Source organism: Rhamphochromis sp. 'chilingali', assembly GCF_963969265.1.
Source record: "Rhamphochromis sp. 'chilingali' genome assembly, chromosome: 19".
Lineage (NCBI taxonomy): Eukaryota > Metazoa > Chordata > Actinopteri > Cichliformes > Cichlidae > Rhamphochromis > Rhamphochromis sp. 'chilingali'.
Window position 1 is genome coordinate 22,255,464 of NC_137946.1, and position 21,192 is coordinate 22,276,655.

Below are 21,192 nucleotides of genomic sequence, written 5' to 3' on the forward strand. Positions count from 1 at the left end.
TAGGTATAAATATTTATTCTTATATCGCCTGGAAACTCTTTAGTGCTTAATAAAAACTACATAGCAACCATCTTTTGTAGTTCACTTTGATAATCAATATAACGAAAAGCTACTTAAAAATAGCTTTCTTCATGTGAAAACAGCAAAAATTTATAAAAATGTGGAATGTGCGTACGCATGCGCAAACAGTGCTCCGTCAAACAGCCGTTAAGTACCGACTCTCTCACCCTTTCCCTTATATATAATCAGTTTATAAAAAATAAAAAAAATAACTGTTGTTCTTTTACACTAGTACCGTTTTAAAAGCAAATGAAAAACTGTAGCGTGTCTGAGCGAAGCAGAACCGAAGTAGCAGGGAGTCCTCTCGTCACCTAGCTTAGCGCCCTCCCTGCCCAGTTCAGCAGCTCCTCTCCGCCTTGTGTCCCTCTCTTCCTATCACTGTCAGCTCAGCTCAGTCAGTAGTTTAGCAGGCTAGTACGGAGACACAAGGGCTGCTCCCTTTCGCCTCTGCTCGGTCTGCTTCAGCACACCAACACCATACATTCCGCACCATGGCTGCCACGGACGTTGACGTGTTTTCGGTAAGCAAATGCTATCCGGAGCTCCTTGTTTTTTCCCCTCTCTGTTTTCTAGGAGCAGTAAACATTGCAAGTGCAGCTACGGGCACACTTGGCTGTGATTAGTAAAAGTGTGTGTTAGCTGCTGTCTATGTGTGGGTATGTATGTAGCTAAGCCTCCCCCGCTTTTGGAGCCTGGACTGTGGGCTCAGGCGAGATGGTGGGAGTGATTTCGGTGATGGTGACTGTGTTTTTCCCAGTTATGGGGAAATTAAGTACGCTACAGTAGCTGACTATTTTTAATGTCGTGCCGTGTAATGCATTTTTTTCTCTTCGGTTGCGTTTACACGCGTGGACGCGTTGCTGAAAATATGGGTGTAGCGTATGGAAACATTAAACTATTTACTGTTGAGATTGTTAGAAATTAAGGAAACAAACATTGCAACCGCCATGGAGAATCACAGTAAGGCATGTACACTGGCTAGCCAGTGGATAAAATTACCACTTGAAGACTCCTTTAGGTGTATTAATCGCAGTGATGAGTGATAAATACACTTGTGTTTTTCTTCCTTAGACTCAAAATGTTATGTTTACAGCCATGGGTATGTCAGTTCATGATACTGCTTTGTACAGTGGCACAGTAGCAGGCTGGGCAGAGTAGTATCAGTTGAGGGTGGAATGCATCCTGGATTACATCCATAGTAACATGCCATGTTGTCATTCAGGTGTGACTCTGTAGGTACAGTGAAGTGTCGCAAAACATACCTGAAAATTCTCTGTAAATTCCCACAAAGTCACATGACAAAGAATAGGTGAGTGTATGAATGATGTTAGTAATAATGGTGATGATGATGATGTTGTAGTAAAGTGGCAAATGAATGGGAGAAGGTGATTAACTTTTTTGGCAGATGCTTGAAAAGATCTCTGTGTTAGGCTGTAAGCAGAGCTGACTTGCAGGGATAAAGAGATTAAGGACACACTCCCGGCCACTCCTACCACTTATTGATGCAACACATGTCTGCGAAGAAAAGGAGAGGATCCAGAAATAAAGAGAGGATATTGCACTCCTCGCATTTCTTAAATTAGGAAGGTATCCAGGAATGGGGGCTCAGAGCCCAGTGGAAGTTTCCAAAATGTCTCATTTGGAATACGAAATTTAGAGGATTGATTGATTAATGAGAAAAATGCTGAGAATGCAGCGAAACAGGCCGGCGTTGGCAGCAACGCAGCTGTCTAACATCCTGAACTAAGTGAGACCACATTGAACAAACTGACCTGCTGGCCTGGCAGTTTGTGTAAAGGGAGTACTGTTTAATTACACCCAGCTATTGATAGAGATGTGTGCTTGGTTGGATTGTTTTTCCACGTCAGCCCCATCCGGTGGAGCCTGTAGCGCTGGGATAACTTTCTAGGCCGGATCCACATGAAGTGATCAATACAAGCCAACTGCCTAACAATGTGTGTCGTTCTCGATTATTGATTGCATTAGAGTGTGTAGCATAAAAATAATGATGTTCATTTTAATTTGGATGCAATTAAAAAAAAAAAGAAAAAAAAAAAGCCCGAGCACATTCAGGAGGCACAGTGCTTACTGACCCTGAAGAGTATTGTCTCTCCTGTGAGGACTGCATGCGTGAAATGAAATTAGCTCCATAAAGTGCTTAAAGCCAAGAGATGTGGAGTAAGGACTCAAGCAGGCGAGCAGGCAGGTCCTTGCTCTTTTAAAAGCTTATTTAACTTGTGCTTACAATGTCTTCATACAGCTGGTGCTCTAGTTGCACATGTATTTGTTAATGAAACACATCCTGGAACAAGAAGGAACACGCCTGTATCACATTGTTTAGGTCAAAGTGTGGCTCAAGTTTACCGCCATCAGCGTTGTAAGCTGTATATAGAACTTGTGGGGCTTAAACGGCCTTCGGGCGAGCTTGTCAAACCTGGTGAATCGGATGAATCATGACATCCAAGCTGCAGCCTCAGCTGTGATGAGTCAATATCTGTCTCCCAATTCTTTATATACTGAGGTTAAATTTGCAAAATAATGTCAGCATAGGCTGAATGAGGATTACCATGTATGTAGCTCAGTTATTTTCTTAGATATCAGTGAAATGTAACAAAGTGTGGTCCACAATGAACAGCTGAACCGGATAGACTGGCGGCTAGACACGCTCCCATACCTACAGCCGATCTGATATATGAAACTGTACGCTGATATGTCTGGATGTAGAAAAAGATTCTCTGGCTAAGTTGTGCACCCTGCAGCACATGGAGCAGGGTGCACACCACAGCTGAGCAGGCAGCGTGGAGATGAGCAGTGTGTTCGTGTTTAGATGCTAACGGGTTAGTAAACCACTTTGCTGCGAAGTTATTTTCCCTTTCTAGTGTAACTCACATATTGTATTTGAGTAGCGGTTTAAACATTCGCAGGACAAGCGAAAGATCCCAAGTTCCATCCCAGGAGGAAACGCAAATGCCTTTGGGCTTGTGTCAGGAAGGATGTCCGGTGTTAAAACTCTGCCAAATTAAACGTGCGGAGCTACCCGCTGTGGTGATCCCTTGTGAATAGGGGAGCAGCAAAAAGTAGCTGTTGCATGTATATGTTATGATGTCCAGTACATCAATATTGTGATATTTATTCCTTAAAAATTCAAATTGGCATCAGCTCCAAACATCATGTTTTCTAAATCAAACTTTTGCTCTTCTCTATGGAATTTGCTCCAGATGAATATTTGTGTTCTTTAAAATTAAGTCAACCATCAGCTCATTAACCCAGAACTGATTTGGCCATTTTTGGCAAAGTGGACGGTAAAACAGAAGGTAGGGTCCCTCCAGTTTCATCAGTAAATACCAATAAGAAGGGCAGAAGAGAAAACTGCGTTAGGTAGATTCTTAAGTCAAAATCATATTTATGTATGGACTATGGACTGTGCAGTTGGTTGCTCCTTTTCCTTTTATATGACTAGCCAAATCAAGCTCTTACGTCATTCAAAATTAGCACACAAAGAAAATTACATATTTTACGTTCTGGAGTTTTTCTTCCCTGGGATCCACATTTTTGAATGAAATCAACTTTGAAGTATCAACCAGAAGTATTCAACATCGTGTTTGCTAGTTAGTATAAGATCTTAAAACAAGAAGGCTTATATTGTACTTAGCATGCATGGGTGAGAGTAAAGCTAATCCAATCTATTCCACTTTTACCTTTGACCTACAAAACATTGCTTTTGTGGCTGATAGGATAAGTTAAAAACAAAAACATACTTTCTTCTTTTCTAATGGTAAGGAACCCCCATAAAGATAAGTATGCTGTCCATCTGTCTCGTAAAATGGTTCCTGTCTCAACTTCCCATCTGTCACTCCTTTTTTTCCCTTTTGTCTTTCCTGTTCGGCATGGATGGTGTTACTACTGGTGAGGCTCAGTAGTAATGTAAGCATGTTCATGAGCGTGGGGCAGGTTATAATAGCATAAAAGACAAGAGGAGGCACACGTCATTCAAATTTCAACCGTCAACATTTTTACCATTACAACATCGCTGCCAGCATGGGCAGCTGCTGAGAACCGGTGGAGCAGAAGTCTGTAGGTGTGGTTCGACCTGACAGTAACGCAAAAACACCTCACTCAGCATTTCATGCTTGTTGACGTGGAATAAGATGCAAAAATATTTGTAACGTAATTTATAAAGTACGTTATTGATTTCAAAAGTGTAACATGTTAGTACTGTGTACTGGCAGTTTGAAAGTAGAGTTACACTTTCATGAACTTACACATTGGACAGGAAACACCAGTCAGCAGCCACTTCAGCTAAAGAGTGATAAATGTGTGCGTGTGCGTGTGTGGGTTTGTCACTGAGGCTGTCCTGTGGTCTCCTCCCTTCACAGATGCTAAGTCAAATCAAACCCAAAGTGTGACAAGAAGCCCCCAAAATGTCATTTGCACTTTCATTACCTGCAAAAGCTTAATACAGTATATATGCAGTTTGAATCACAATAAAAGTAATTTCATTTCATGCCACATTCAAGTGGATGAATTCTGTCTTTGCTAACAGACAAACTATATCTAAACAAATTTTACATCAAGATGTTAAAGTAGTAGTAGTAATGTGTGAAGTTTTCTTGCCCACAAACACACAAACATGAGCTGCAACTGTGTGTTTGTGCGTGGTTGCTGCTGTCTGTCAGGTGGAGGTTCACTGAGGCAGACACAAGCTGCAGACACCAGTCAGGCGGGGATGTAGGCCAGAAGGCTGGAAGACAGCTGAAAAGAAGATGGCTAGAGAGGGAGGGGCCGACTGATGGCCGGTGGCCGAGTGTTTCTGTGGACTGATGGGCACATGAAACAGAGCTTGGTTTTTGCCTGAGTTTATATCAGGTCAGATCCGAATCACATATTTATTAGAATGTTTGAAAAAATGATCTCACGGCTTGCTTGGTTAGAGCCCAGAAATTCACTGAATATCCACAGCTTTGTAGCACTGAGTTGCATTTCTAAAGAAAGAACTAGCTTGGATAAGAGCGGCAGACGAGCAGTATTTCGGTCCCTGATTAAGTGATCCCGTGCAGAGGTTCATTATTTTGTAGCTTAAACAATCATAACTAAACATGTGGCAGAATATACAATGAAAATGGTTACATGTTTCACTGACTTTAGGGTGCAGGATACACATACTACAGAACAAACTGAGATTAGAGCTTTTCTTTTAGTTTTTGCACAGGTTTTATTAAAAAACAAAACAAAAAAACGTATCACAACTCTTTTTGGGTGACCCAGTAGACCATGCAGATGTGACGGTGAGGACCTTGAAACTGATTACCTTTAATTACCTTTACTTGTGCCATTCTTTTTGTTTCACATCGGATTTTCATCTGCAACAATAATAAAAGGCTTTAGTAACTCGGCTAGTTTCAAGCGAGCAGCATTGTGACCTAGTCCATATTGTTTGTGGCTCATTTCACTTGGAGCCACCTGGGGCCTCTTCTGTGCAACCATTTCCTGGTGGCCTGGGAACTGTGTTGTCTCTTCACCCTGAGACAGTTAACCAGAAGCTTTTCATTCCTGACATACTTTGTGCCGCTGCTTTTCTCTTCTTCCGAGCTAGCTCGGGTGGGTTGGTGGACAGTCAGATACCTCATAGTTTCCCTAACTGTTCTTGTCTGTTGGTTATACATCCTGTATTTGCTGATGGGTGTTATTATGTTCTCGACATCAAATCTAAATGGACCAGAAAGCAAAAAAAACGGGCAGGTTTATTTTTAGATTTGTCATGTTGTTAAAGAAATCCAGTTGGCTTGAATTACATAGGGTGAAAAGAATGTATAGTGAACTAGGCAATCCTTTAATGCCTCCCTGAAAAATACCAAAGATGGAGAAATGTTTAACATAATATTATTTTTTGGCTGTACGTCACACTTTGTTTAAGTGAAATCTATTTTAAATCTATAATCTCTAAAATAAATCTATATTAACAATATAATGTGCAGTGTTTTGGCAGCTGAAATTAAAGTGCTTTATTTAACACATTTAGTTCTGCAACATCTTGCACTCATTGCAATGAATGAGTTTCTTATCAACTCTCAACTCTCTGTCTGAACTATTTCTGCACTGTTTTTCTTTTTGAGAAATGAAATGTCATTGCAGTCCATTTTTATTTTTCCAACTTCTTTGATTCGTTAAGTTTTTACTTAAAGTGGAGTACTTGCACATGGCTGGATAGCCATTTTACTGCACTAAGGACACTAAGGAAACTGAGTGCTTCCTCCTGCAGTCAGTCCAGTGCATACACTTACACATTCAGCCAGTCGAGTGACAGCTTGGGGAGTTTGTGTCCACGTCTGCAGTTCTGTGCTGTCTTCTCCTAAAAGATAACACTCTTGGTCAGGCCTGGGCGCTCATTTTGCAGCAGCCGTTCACGGGCTCCATCTGCTTCTTATGTGTCACTCACTTACACACAAAAATCATGCGCTACTGACAGCGTGATTAGGTTCAGTGTAGGAGGTCAACCCAAAATGATCTAGAGTGAGTCAGAATCCCTGTTGTTTTTCTGAATTTTTGTTTCACCATTGTGGTTTAGTAAGTTTGGAGGAATATCCACAGAAGCAGGTTTACAAGTAAAAAAAACCCTCCTTAAGCTTAGCTATGCTCTAAATGTCTAGAAAAGTATTAAATAGGAACTGTGAGCTTGAAGAAGTACATTTACAAACTAAAGTACACATTTTCAGAGTTTAAAGTACAAAAATGTTTATGGAAAAGCAGCACGCAAGCCTTTATTTATAATTTCCTGGATAAATACAGGCTTATGTAAATTTTTAACTCCTATTTTAAAACCTACTCAGGAATCCAGAGTTTAGTTTCGCTTACAGGCACAATATCATAGTCTGCTCCCTTCCCTCTATCTCAGTGGTTCTTAACCTTTTTGGAGGTACCGAACCCCACCAGTTTCATATGCGCATTCACTGAACCCCTCTTTAGTGAAAAATAAAATAAGATTTTTTTTCAAATTCAAGACATGCATATGTTTTTTACTGGTGCACAAAATGAGCCGTACATGTCACGGCGGAGGCTCTGCCGAACCCCTGAGACCGACTCACCGAACCCCTAGGGTTCAGTCGAACCCAGGTTAAGAACCACTGCTCTATCTGAACATCTCTACCCGGCTTCATTCATTCAGCAGGCTGACTACCAATGCTGACTAGCAGGCCGACTAATGTTGTTTGACAAGGTCTGAGTTTACAGCGAATAACAAAGAAAGAATGGCCACAGCCTCTTCCTCTCATTCATCTCGGTGAACCTGAAACCGACTCCTGCAAACGTTGCAGTTATTCATTGCTTTTTCCTTTCAAAGCGACTTACAATATACGTATTCAGACTTAAGAACAAGAGCTGTATAAACTGCTCGAACTGGAAATCGAGGATGATTATGGAGCTACAGTGCACACAACTGAAACCGGCCTTATCCCTTGTTTTAGCATACTAATATATTCAGTCTGTCATGCACCTATTACAATGCACAATTATTGTGTTATTGCTCCTTTCACATTTATAAATACAATGTTCATTAAGAAATTCAGAACGATATGTAATGAAGGGAGTTTCTGTCTGTTGTTGTGGGGTTTGCAGTGAAATTGATGTCTTTGTTTAAATAATATTCATATTATCAATGCATATAGGATATTTATTACTTTTAACACATGTTAGTGTAGTATAGTAATCTCCCCAATGTGCTGCAGCTCAGCTCAGTATTGCCTATCTCAGCTCATGTTGGATTACTCCAGCTGTGTTGCCTGACACATTAAGCCCTGTTTTCTCGTTCACCTCCCGAAACCCCTGAACACACACACGCGCGCACACACACACACACACACACACACACACACACACACACACACACACACACACACACACACACACACACACACTTTCCAGCCTGTATTATGCAGTTCAGTTAGGTTTAAAAGTCATCTTCTGTGTATTCGGAGCCTGCCTCCACCTCTCAGTTCTGTATTGTTGGCTGTGCTCTGCTCTCAGCTGCCTGTGCTTGGTGACTTCAGCTTTCAAGTATGCAGTCCTTCGTGGCTCAGCCAGATGAGATCGGGTGGCCCTATTCATCTCAAGGTGCTGGCCCTCTTGTACAGCTTTAACTCTCTTCTTTGGCTGAGATTGGTTAAATGAGCTAGATCAAATGTGAAAAAAGGTTACAACCCTCCTGATTTGTTGTTGTTGTTTTTTTTTCTGGTGGTTTTTAGTTTGTCGTGCATTGCTAACTTTTGTGTTTTAGGTTAAATACTTCCGTGGCCGTTTCTTTGGACATCTGTGGGCATCTTACTTCACCTCAGCAGTGGGGAAAGAATTTAATCAGAAGTCAAAGCACTCGATTTACTGTTCGATCTATGTCACCGATGGTCATGAGCTTTGAGAAACGACTGAAAGAGCAAGATCACTGATACAACCTGCTGAAATATCCCTGTGATCCTAAACGGTGAGACGAGTCAGTTGAGCTGATTTAGCCTTCTCATAAGGATGCCCTGTGGGTGCTCCTTTTTTTAGAGGTGCACAATGCACCTCCAGCAGGGCGGAGGTTCGAAGTAGAGGGATTAAATCTCCCAGCTGCTCTTGAAGTGGCAGGGGATCCCACAGATCAAACCTGACGAAGGTGTTGCAGATAAGGCAGCCTGGGTGCCTCTTCTGTACCTGCTGTTATCATCCCACTATTAACGATATATTTCTATTATAGTGTGTAATAAATGATAAATTGATCATGAGCTTGTTTGGAGAATAGGTGGACTGGTGGAGTTCTGAAATGTCCACATTGGGGTTTTCTATAAAACAAGCTGCTAACTTGCATCTTGCATGTTTTCAAGTGCCTTATTCCATTTTCCATACAAATATAATCACTTCCTTCCTCTGTCTGTTAAAGCATGTCTTTCTTCTTTGTGCTTCTGAGTGATTATTCTTGAAGCTCATCCTCACTGCAGGCCCCGATTACCTAAATCATAATGTGATGGATTTTACATGTGCAGAATGAGCAGAAGGTCTTTGATGTTTCCACGCATTGGAATGTGAGCGCTTCAGTATCTGTGCCATCCTCTTCTGAATAATGACTCGGCCATGTGTTTTCCTGACATCCGCCACACTTCTGATGTTTTTTTTTTTTTGTGTGTGTCCTGTAGAATGAAGAGAAGCGTAACCTCAGTTTGGGTGGCCATGTTGGGTTTGACAGCCTCCCTGAGCAGCTGGTCAGCAAATCGGTCACGCAGGGTTTTTGTTTCAACATCCTATGTGTAGGTGAGTATCGGACAGAGAATGTGTAACTACTGTACATTTCTCCAGAGTCCCTCTGGCCCTCGTGTTGATTTACTTTGCACTGAGTGACATGTTTAGCTACAAAGATAAATAACAAACAGCAGCACTGTGTTGTATTTCTTGACATGAACGTAATACACTGGCTTACACTTCTGTTACAGCAATAAAAATCGATGTCTGAAAGCTGATGAAGTACTCCCAAGTGATGCTAACGCACTCTCTCTTTCTCCATCTCCCTCTCTGCTTCCGACCGTTCACAGGGGAGACTGGTATCGGAAAGTCGACGTTAATGAACACGCTCTTTAACACCATGTTTGAGAACGAAGAGGCGAGCCATTACCAGAACGGCGTGTATCTGCGGCCTCGAACATACGACCTGCAAGAAACCAACGTCCGCCTCAAACTGACCATTGTTGACACGGTTGGCTTCGGCGATCAGATCAACAAAGAGGATAGGTGAGCTAAGTGCACATACATACAGCCCAGAGTGCCTCACAAAGTATCCAGACCTGCTTGGTAACCAGCAACAAAAACTAACAATGATGATCACAAATATATCTCTGCATTATCCCATAAGCCAAAAGCAGAAGTAAAAAAAACGAATTTGTGATTTCCTTTGGTCTGTTGTAAAAGCAGATTTCCCTGTAAGTATTTCCCCAAAAATCGGCAAGCTCCAAAATGACATTGACACATTTTTAATGAAAAGATGCTTACGTAGGCAAACGAGTGACCCAGACACACAAACCACTGTCAGTCCAGACTTCTGCATCTTTTATGGTGTCTCCGAAGGCTGAAATTGAAGGAAGTTGGAGAAATAAAGAGGAAATTGTTGATTTGTTTATTTTAACATTCAGCTGTGGAATGAAGTGTACTTGTTGTGGCCTAGCCAGGAAGCAGCACTCTCACGCTCTTTGATAGCAGCTTTCTCCGTAGACCGTTTAAACCAACATGGCGAAGGACAGAGCCTGCAGCGGAGTGTAACGGCACACTGAGAGAGCTTCAAAAGGTCACAGTTTGTGCATTCCTCAGAGAAGATTGAAGATGGATGTGAAGTGAGAGGACAGATGACTGTAAACATGTTGCAAGCTGAGGGAATGGAATACATTTTTTTCCTGTTCTACTTATGTGTCACTTTTGAGTTGTAAAACATCAGTGAAGTGGCACATCCGGAGTTGAACAGTGGACAAGATGATGTAATTTTCAGTTATTTGTCATGTTTAGAAAAGATGGAAGTAGTGTATGGTGATGGTTAACAGGAAAAACTTGGAATTACTGGCTTTAGGTCAGAGAGTTTGTAGAAATCACATTCAAGCTCTTAGATTAAATGTAACAGGACTGTGTCACTATTTTCCATCTTTAGTGTTAAACTGCATCTTTCCAGAGCACACAAGGGAACTGCTTCCTATTAATTCTAAAAGAAACAAAACAGCTATGTCCTTGTAGCCCTGTTTTTTGGGCTTGTTTCTCAGAGTTCGTTGTTTTCTAAAGACAAAATGTCATCATTATCACTTTTACTTTTGCAGACGCATGTTAAACATGAGCATCTGGGTTGCATTTTGGTCACTCCGAGGCACTTTGAAGTCTATGTGACTGAATATGGATTCAGGAGGTGTTAAAGATGTTTGACACTGGTTGCAGTTGTTTTCAAGCCTTTCTACTATCCACAGCAAGAAAAACATACAGTGTTTGAGTTGGTTGTGCAGTGTCCAAATATAACAGCATGAGATAAACGAAGGAATTCGTCTGGAGACATCTGTTCAATACAAACAAATTTACTGAACATCTCATATGTAGATGATCATAATTGTAGAGCTATATAGCCAGAAAATGACAAGTGTTGATGTGAGAACCAGACTATGACTGTGTGACGTTATCTACTATGACTAATGAACCAACAGTTCGCTTAGTTTTTTATTTAAGCATGTGGCTTCCTTCTAATGGTTTTCTTCTCATCTTCCCAAATGAAACGAGTTAAAGCTGCAGACTCAAATAAACAAGTCTGGTGTGAATGTGATTCAAAACATCCCAATGAGGCTGGTCACCGGCTTTTGTGGTTAAAAGATTGAAAACAGCTTATAGAAACCAACTGTACTGGAGCAATTTTCTGCAGCCTCTTTGATTGGACCTTCCATAAGCTGAACACAAATTTCATGCAGCACTAAGCTGTGCAATTCTAAGCTGAGATCTTGGCATTGAATCAGATCACACAGTTACTGAAAACATATCTGTGTCTTTTCCTTTCCCTGTGAAAAGTCCCCTTTCCCTTTTCATATTCATTACCAGCGCATGAATAAGAAGACAAATATTTAGCTTTGACCCACAGACATAAATCCTAACGGTTTCTCTCTTCTCCCTTCCTCTCTCCACAGTTACAAACCCATTGTTGACTACATTGACACTCAGTTTGAAAACTATCTCCAGGAAGAGCTGAAGATCAAACGCTCGCTGTTTAACTACCACGACACCAGGATCCACATCTGCCTTTATTTCATTGCCCCGACAGGACACTCCCTCAAGTCCCTGGACCTCGTTACTATGAAAAAACTGGACAGCAAGGTACGCACATGTGACACACAAGCATGCATTTATATTTTCCCTCTGGAAAAATGCAAGTGTGTTTGAATAATATTAGTCTGAAGTCAGACTTCCCTTTCCGTGTGACTGGTTGGAATTTCACTGAAACGAGGGCATCCCTGATCTTCCTACCAGGGTGTGGACTCTGTGTCCCAAAAGAGAAGAGTAAAGTTGAAACAAAAATGTTCCAGTGACTATGCAAGTTTCCATTTCATCTTTTAGGATTTCAAGAAGAGTTCACATGGCAGTGTTTAGGCTGAACTTATTTGGCTATTTCTGTGGAAAAGGATTAATGGTTTGAACTGTAATAGTTGTGATTTGGGGAAAAGAGAACCTCTCCATGACTAGTTTTACACCTAAAAAGCCAGCATAGTGAAAAAATTTGATTTGGTGTTTTAAGGGAGAGGTTCTTATTTATAAAAAGATATTTATGTCAGTTTAAACTACTCTGCTTCCAATACATCAGCATCACAACCCTCTAATTCACTCTGAGATTGAGTTTGGTATATGTTTGCAGGTCAGCACACAGTCAATAGTCAGATTCAGGAACACATTGATTTGTGGCTTTTTCATTGTTGTTGTGAGTATTACTGCACAGATTATTGCTCCATGGATCTATGATTTGCTGTATGTGATGAGTGTATCTCACTGGAGATGCAGTCGTTGGGATTGCCTTCATTAAATAACAAATGGAAAAAAAATCTCATCAAAACAGCACTTGGGGCAAAGAAAGGGAAAGGGGCGGAGTCACTGTGGTGTACATAGTTAGACAAGCCAGATAAGTCAGTTTGGAGCCATTAAGTTGGAGCCATTTGTATTTATTATTTTATTATTTATATTTTCATTGTATTAAGTGGGCATTGCCTGTTTATTATCTGTTTATTTTGTCATTTTATTCCTGTTTTCACAGTTTAATAAAAGAAATTATTAAAAGCCAGGGAGGTGAGCTGTAAGACATTATGAAGCCGACAAAACCCAGAGGAGAGTGAATGACGGTGAAAGAGGAGATTTGTATTTTCAGCTCTGCAGGAGCTCGTTTAACTTTAAAGCTGTGAGGCAGTAAACTCACACAGGAGTTGTCACATTTCACTTACAAAGCTTTATGTGGAAGCCATAAGCCAATTTTTGTGAATTTGTATGAGATTATACCAAAACAATACACTGTAAGGTTCAGCAATCAAATTTTATTCGATCATTCAGATTGATCTGCAGTGGTTGCGATTAGTTTTTCAGTCTATTTAACTTCTAATAGCACTGCTGTAGAGCTGATGAAGTGGTAGCTTTGTCTCTGTTTGTTTCTGTTGGTGCAGTAATAATAAATCCAGAATAAAGCAGATGGTCAGCTTGTGACCAACCCTGCTGGCTTTCCCCTGCCAACAATCAAGCCATCTCTGCCAGAAGTCTCTCGATACTCTTCATAATAAAAACTAGATACCTCAGCCAAATGCCGCTCTACAGGGACACTTAATAGTTTTATGGCATCAGAAAAAGTGTATAAATAATTTATGCAACGGCTCTTAACTCAGTCCTCAGCTTTCAGGAACAAATTTGATTCAGTATATTAAACCCTTTCTTAAAAACCCAAGGGTTTATTCTTTTCTTTTCAAAGTACTTTTTTAATACAAAATTAAACCAGTGCTTCTGGTATTTTTACTAAAACTGTCCTTTAGGGATACAGGAGTTCTAACCTAACCTGTGAAGGAACCTATACGAACTTTAGAAAAGGACAGAAATCCAAATTTAGGACTCTCCTTGCTGTGAAACGATGGCGCTGACCACCAAGCCCGTGTGCTGTCTTGATGTGCCAACAGAACGATCAAAACCTGGCATGCTATGTTTGCCAACTGTCTCCTTATACCACCCAAATGAGCACAGTGAACACAGCCAAGCCATGGCCTCTGCTTTGACTCATCCAACTTACCTGAGCTAAATATACTGTAGCAGAGCAGCTACCACAGCCTAAACTTTATGTAGATCCATATGATTAACATTTTTTTTCTTTTGATGTAACAATCAGAGACATTTTATATATACACCTTTTAAGCATTTTTTTGCACACATTCACAAAGTGTTTCCGGATTAAACCGGAAGAAATGTAGGCTTTATTTTTTATCCTTAAAGATTTACACAATTCAGAACCCACCAGTGAGGCTGCGGGTGTTCACGATGAGTACCACTCTGATCTCAGTGGATCTGTCCCAGCAATTTTTCCACAATGTGCAGTGTGTTTGCTGTTGTATCTGAAAACAAGCCAGTGTTGAGTAACTGCAATGTAGAAGTGACACTGCTGTGTTTTACAGGGCAGATGGACTTTGTGTGTGCAGGGTTCTCTTTCTAGATAGATTTGGAGGCAACATTTAAGACCCTTGCAAACCAAACAATATTCAACCTTTGCACATTTATGAGATTTCTGTCTTATTTCATGTTTATGGGCTCTGGATATCTGGAGGGTGACCACAGAAAGTGCCTACTTTGTTTTGCATAAACCAAGACAATAAACCAAATAACTTTAACAAAGTTATTTTATGTTTTTGCATTCAGTTTTTTATACCAGTTAGTTTTCAACAGATTACAGACGCGTTTACAGCCTGAAATCTAATTCTTAAACATGCAGAACCAAGAAAATTGCTTTAAAAAAAACCAAAAAAAAAACCCCCATCCCAGTAGCTGGAAATCGTTATGTTTTTTCATGGCTCGATAAATCAGGGCTATGTGTTTTTAATATCAAATTTAATGCAGAGACATATCCTTGTCAGAGAAAGCATCATTACATTGTGTGTAAATCTTAAGTTGTATCTGGAAATGAAACAGATAAATGAACAGATCTGTCCCCTCTGACAGAAAAACCAGGGAAAGAGACCAGAAACAGCTTTTCCCTCAGTCTGTGTATTTTTTTTCTGTCTAACCCAGACAATGGTGTTTTTCTTGTTAACGAATCAGCCCTCCCCACACAAGGCCCGTAAAGTAAAATGTGGTTTTTAGTAAATGAAGGCAGGAAGAGAGATAGGAGTCTGAAAGGAGTGTCGTTTGTTTTAAATGAAGGTTTTAAGTCTTTTTGTTAACGGATGGGAAACATTTCTACTTAACTTTATAAATTAAAGAATGTAAAAGAGTGAGTTTATTGAGGTTATTCGGCGAAAGGATTCATGCCTCCTGCTTAACTTTAAGAATACCTTTTTAATTTGTGATGTAATCCACTGTCACATGGCTGGGTTAGGTTCCATTTTGCTGTTTTTGGTTATACCGTTTTTCCTGTTTGTGGCAGATGAGATGTTTTCCAAAGTAAAAATAGAGGGAGAGGCTTGAAGCAGCATTACTGAAAGGACACATTACATGCTGGGGTTCTAAAAGTAATAAGGAGTCTGCTTCCTGACTCCTGTAGTGCTGTTTTTTCACATGAGCTTTGAACAGTGTTGGCACAATCAGGTCAGGGCATTGTCCGCTCCCTACATATAGCACACAGTGGTACTGAAAATACTCGGTTTGGTTCAAGAGAAGCTGCTGCCTGAGTAGACTGTGCATGGGACAGGACACGTCATGCTGCCCACTTACCATGAGACCATGCCTACGCTGTTCTCACATCAGTGCTGTGTGACGTTATCCACAGTCAGTGGCAGCTTGCAGGTTTGAGATCTTTTAAACCCTTATCTAAGTCTGTGAGACATTTGTTGTGTTCCTGCTTTTATTGCCATCAGGTATTATTTAGGCTTCCAAGGCGTGCTTGAAAACATCTTGCTAAACATCTATTTTTATATTTGTAGATTTATTGCGACTTTCCCAGAATCTTCTTATCCAGCAGCGTCCATAAATCAGATAAAAAAAAAAATCAGGAAATACTCCAGAGCGTCCCCAAGAGTCATCATGTGTTTATTTTTTCTTGAAAAAATAAACACATGATGATTCAAACTAATCTATTACGAGCGGCATGCAATAAGTAATTTATCATAGCAGTGTTATATCAATAAATAAATCCAGCCTTTAAAAAAGGTGAGTAATTGACTCCACAGCAGTGTTGTACATCAATTTCTTGTTCACCAAAGCCCAGAAATTACAGGAACTTCATTATGAAAACTGAGTTAAGCAGCTCATTATCCAGATAATTATGTAACACAAACGATAATAATGGGATCCATTCATATTAGGTGTTTTTATATTGTTGTGTAAGCGTTTTCATTATTAAGGCTCAGACTGTATCAGCGTGGTCTCACCTGCACACTCAGAGATATTTCCCTGTATAACATTAAATGACAAAGTGCCAAAAATATTGGGCTGTTTTTTCAGGGATTATCTTTCCTGTGAACTGCTTTAATGTGGTCACAGCTGGCGCTCCTGGTCCCTCAGAACAAACATTAACTGTTTGGGAATGATCTTTGGTCAGCTGGGAAAACTCAGTTGTGGGAAGCGAGCAAATATAACACCGAGATTAGTTAAATTAGTTTGTTATATTAGGGTTAAAACCTGATACTGGCCACCCCGCTGCAAATTAACGAGCCAACAAAGTATGATGAGATTCAAATTTGATTTTTAACAAGCTCTGACTCATACTCTAAGGCACGCTGTGGAATTGCTGTGTGGATCTGTGGGAGTCCTGCCATCTTCCCAGTTGGTGATCTGGGAAATGCAGCCGTACAGAGGAATGCAGACAAACTGTGCATTTATTTCTTCACATCTGCTGCTGATTGTAGATGGAGCCGAGTTTGTTTTCATAATCACTGTTTGTTTTATTTATCAGTCGGGGTTCTGATTGGGCTTATTTGCTATTCAGTTAACTGTGCATGGTCTTATAGATGCGCTACACAGCTGTTTAAAACCTCAACATATTTAATGTAGCTTTAATTTTTTTTTAAGCAGTGTTTGCTCATGATGGTTAGATGGCAATTGCTGTAATCTGTCATGATCTGAAAACATTCAGGTGTTTCCTGTGCATCCTTTTGTTTTGTCATGTCAACGTTTAAACCAGGCTAAACCAAATGCTTCCATAATGTAACACAAAACGTCTTTGCATTATCATTTTTGGAAGACTACACCACATTAGCAACAACAGTGCAGTGCACCGCATATTTAATAACTATCTCACTTTTTTTTTGTCATTATTTCCGCAGGTCAACATAATTCCCATCATTGCCAAAGCGGACACAATCTCCAAGAGCGAGCTTCATAAATTCAAAATAAAGATAATGAGCGAGCTGGTGAGCAACGGCGTCCAGATATATCAGTTCCCAACAGATGACGAAACTGTCAGTGAGATCAATGCCTCCATGAATGTAAGTAATATTTTTGGCACAAAAACATTTAAAAAGTCAAAACATTCTTTGTTTTAATGACGGTAACACATGCTTTGACTAAAACACCATAAATAAAGAGTCAGTGTTTCAATGCAGATGAATTACAGTCTCACAATTTTGACTGTATACTTTGTAAAATATTTATAATATTTGCAAACACTAGCTAACCGTGGGTATGTAGCTATATACAAGGATCATATGTCGTTGGACCCACTGATTGCACTGATTGGCACTTTTCTATTCTTCTTTTTAGTTCGTAACAAGAACTAAAAAGAAGTTCTGCACTAGTCTGCCTATGCAAGCATAACCATAACAGGCACTCTGAGTGCACAAACCTGGGCCATGGGAGCTCACTCTCTGGGCCTTATTTACTTTTAAGGGAGCAGTATTGTATTTTGTATATAAACTTAATGGAGGAGTAGGTAATTGAATTATAAATAACTGGGTATGAATAACTTCTGCGTATTATATAATATTTTACTGAAGTATACTTCTATATAACCAGTCAGCTCATTTTCTTTCTCTTCATAAAGCTTTCTTTAAAGATATAAGGTGAGAGGTCAAATGTTACATGATATTTGGATGCAAACTATTATGTGATATTTGGAATCCCCATATACAGTGGGATGCAAAAGTTTGGGCAACCTTGTTAATAGTCTTTATTTTCCTGTATAAATCGTTGGTTGTTACGATTAAAAAAAAAAAAGTCAGTTAAATATATCACATAGGAGACACACACAGTGATATTTGAGAAGTGAAAAGAAGTTTATTGGATTTACAGAAAGTGTGCAATAATTGTTTAAACAAAATCAGACAGGTGCATAAATTTGGGCGCCACAAAAAAAGAAATGAAATCAATATTTAGTAGATCCGCCTTTTGCAGAAATTACAGCCTCTAAACGCTTCCTGTTGGTTCCAATGAGAGTCTGGATTGTGGTTGAAGGTCTTTTGGACCATTCCTCTTTACAAAACATCTCTCGTTTATTCAGGTTTGATGGCTTCCGAGCACGGACAGCTCTCTTTAACTCACACCACAGATTTTCAATAATATTCACGTCTGGGGACTGAGATGATCATTCCAGAACGTTGTACTTGTTCCTCTGCATGAATGCCTTAGTGGATTTTGAGCAGTGTTTCGGGTCACTGTCTTGTTGAAAGATCCAGCCCCGGTGCAGCTTCAGCTTTGTCTCTGATTCCTGGACATTGGTCTCCAGAATCTGCTGATACTGAGTGGAATCCATGTGTCCCTCAACTTTGACAAGATTCCCAGTCCCTGCACTGGCCACACAGCCCCACAGCATGATGGAACCACCACCATATTTTACTGTAGGTAGCAGGTGTTTTTCTTGGAATGCTGTTCTTTTTCCTCCATGCATAATGCCTTGTTATGCCCAAATAACTCAGTTTTTGTTTCATCAGTCCCCAGCACCTTATTCCAGAATGAAGTTGGCTTGTCCAAATGTGCTTTAGCAAACCTCAAGCGGCTCTGTTTGTGCTGTGGGCAGAGAAAAGGCTTCCTCTGCATCACTCTCACATACAGAATCTCCTTGTGTAAAGTGCGCCGAATGGTTGAACGATGCACAGTGACTCCATCTGCTGCAAGATGATGTTGTAGGTCTTTGGTGCTGGTCTGTGGGTTAACTCTGACTGTTCTCACCAGTGGTCGCTTCTGTCTGTCCGAGTTTTTCTTGGTCTGCCACTTCGAGCCTTAACTTGAACTGAGCCTGTGGTCTTCCATTTTCTCAATATGTTCCTAACTGTGGAAACAGACAGCTTAAATCTCTGAGACAGCTTTCTGTATCCTTCCCCTAAACCATGATGGTGAACAATCTTTGTCTTCAGGTCATTTGAGAGTTGTTTTGAGACCCCCGTGTTGCTACTCTTCAGAGGAAATTAAAAGAGGAGGGAAAGTTACAATTGACCCCCTTAAATACTCTTTCTCATTATTGGATTCACCTGTGTATGTAGGTCAGGGGTCACTGAGCTTCCCAAGCCAATTTGAGTTCCAATAATTAGTTCTAAAGGTTTTGGAATCAATAAAATGACAACAGTGCCCAAATTTATGCACCTGCCTGATTAAGTTAAAAAAATTATTGCACACTTTCTGTAAATCCAATAAACTTCATTTCACTTCTCAACTATCACTGTCTCTCCTATGTGATATATTTAACTGACAATTTTTTTTATTGTAACAACCAACGATTTATACAGGAAAATAAAGACTATTAACAAGGTTGCCCAAACTTTTGCATCCCACTGTATCAGTATCACTTGTCAATACAGACAAAGACAGTACATTTTAAGCGTAGTTTAAAAGATAAAAAGCATTTTATGAAAGTTTGACCTTACTTGACCTTGAAGAAGAGGCCCAAAGTGACGTGATATTTAGATTCACCCTATATCATTACCTATACAAAATAATACAAACAGTAGCAGTAAGAAACATAATTTTAAATGGCTCTGTCTAGCATTATTATCACTTTGACCTTCACAACTCGACTCTACAGTCCTACAAAGTTTGATCAGAATTCATGCAAGACTTTTATATGCAAGTGTGTTTGCAGACAGAATGACAAAATTGAATGCACACACACGCAAGCGCTACCAAAAATGTAACCTCCTTGGTTTAGGTAAAAAATTTAAAAAGTGCATAAACTTTATGATATTACTCCAACTTAAGTTTCATCTTACAAGTAGGATTATAATTAAACGTATGCTACAGACCTTTGCTGAAGCATCAGGCACAAGTGCATTTTCATGATAATATCTGTCTATTTTTAGATCAGAATTTATTATGCCTCTCATGTATAATCATAATGTTTAAACACACACCCACGCATGTACAAAAATGGTGAACAAGACAGCATTTGGTTCTCCGAGGCACTGTCCTTGTACAGTATCCCAGTCTATTCATAGTTGGTTACATCAGCACCCACACTCGCCAGCTTGCTGGTTCCTCTGAGCTGTAACCAGCCAGCTGGTTTCAACTCGCCATCTAATTTTTGAGGTAGCGTGTCAGGCATGTTTCCCCTGCGATGCCTCCTCACTGTTGGTCTTAATGAAGCATAGTAGCTCCAAGAGCAATAATAAAGCGTGTGTGTTTAATCACTTCAACTAAATAGGTCTCCCATCTGAGCCGCAGTTGGGAGACCCATTTTGTTTTAAAACGTGAAACCGATCACTGGTGCAGCTCATATGTAAATATGGTTACGCTTTGCACTGGTGTGGTTTGGTTGTGAAGGATAAGAGAGCAGACAAACACAGTGAAACGGCTTATCCGTCCTGTTCGTTTTAGTACAGTTTACACCACAGCCTACTGAAAATTGACTTGTTCTGTGAAGAATAAAAAAAATCTCCTTAGGGCAGTGTACCCTGGTCCCCTGCTTATTGCACCAGTAAGAACTTTTTTTTTGTAAAAACCTTTTTGACACTAACCTGTTTTTCTGTGCAGGCCCATCTGCCATTTGCTGTAGTCGGGAGTGTGGAAGAAGTCAAAGTGGGGAACAAAGCAGTGAGGGCCAGACAGTACCCCTGGGGTGTCGTTCAAGGTGAGAGATGCTGACAAGAAATTTAACCACAATATGTTGTGTTTGTATTTTACAATCAAATAGCTGGTTTATTAACCCTTTATTGATCATGGGCCCAACGGCGGGCCCATTTTACAGGTAAATTTGAAGGGCCGGTCAATAAAGGGTTAAAGGATCATTTCTTGTTTGATTAATTTTTCAGGACTACTACAAAAAGAAAGTGTTTTTTTTCTTGTAAAATACCACATATTATATATCCTCAGTTAGAGAAAATGGTTATACTCCATAAAGTACTAGTCACAACCGGCAATGTTTTTTTTTACGGTCCATTGTCCAGTGTTGGTGAGCCTGTGCAGATTAATATCTGACAGGAGTGGCACCCTGTGTGCTCTTCTGCTGCTTCAAGGTTTCAGGGTGTTCAGAGATGCTCTTCTGCATACCTTGGTTGTAGT

General features: G+C 40.1%; 1 protein-coding gene across 1 annotated transcript in view; it reads left to right on the top strand.

The window, feature by feature from the left end:
* The first annotated feature begins 424 nt into the window (after positions 1 to 424).
* The window catches only part of septin8a (septin 8a), a 31,852-nt gene continuing 11,084 nt past the window's right edge, over positions 425 to 21,192 (top strand). Inside the window, exons 1-6 of the mRNA XM_080866991.1 lie at positions 425 to 581; positions 9,222 to 9,336; positions 9,615 to 9,810; positions 11,724 to 11,910; positions 17,031 to 17,192; positions 20,665 to 20,761. Of these exons, the coding sequence (XP_080723117.1) occupies positions 552 to 581; positions 9,222 to 9,336; positions 9,615 to 9,810; positions 11,724 to 11,910; positions 17,031 to 17,192; positions 20,665 to 20,761 (787 nt within the window). The 5' untranslated portion in view covers positions 425 to 551. The remainder of the gene's footprint in view (positions 582 to 9,221; positions 9,337 to 9,614; positions 9,811 to 11,723; positions 11,911 to 17,030; positions 17,193 to 20,664; positions 20,762 to 21,192) is intronic.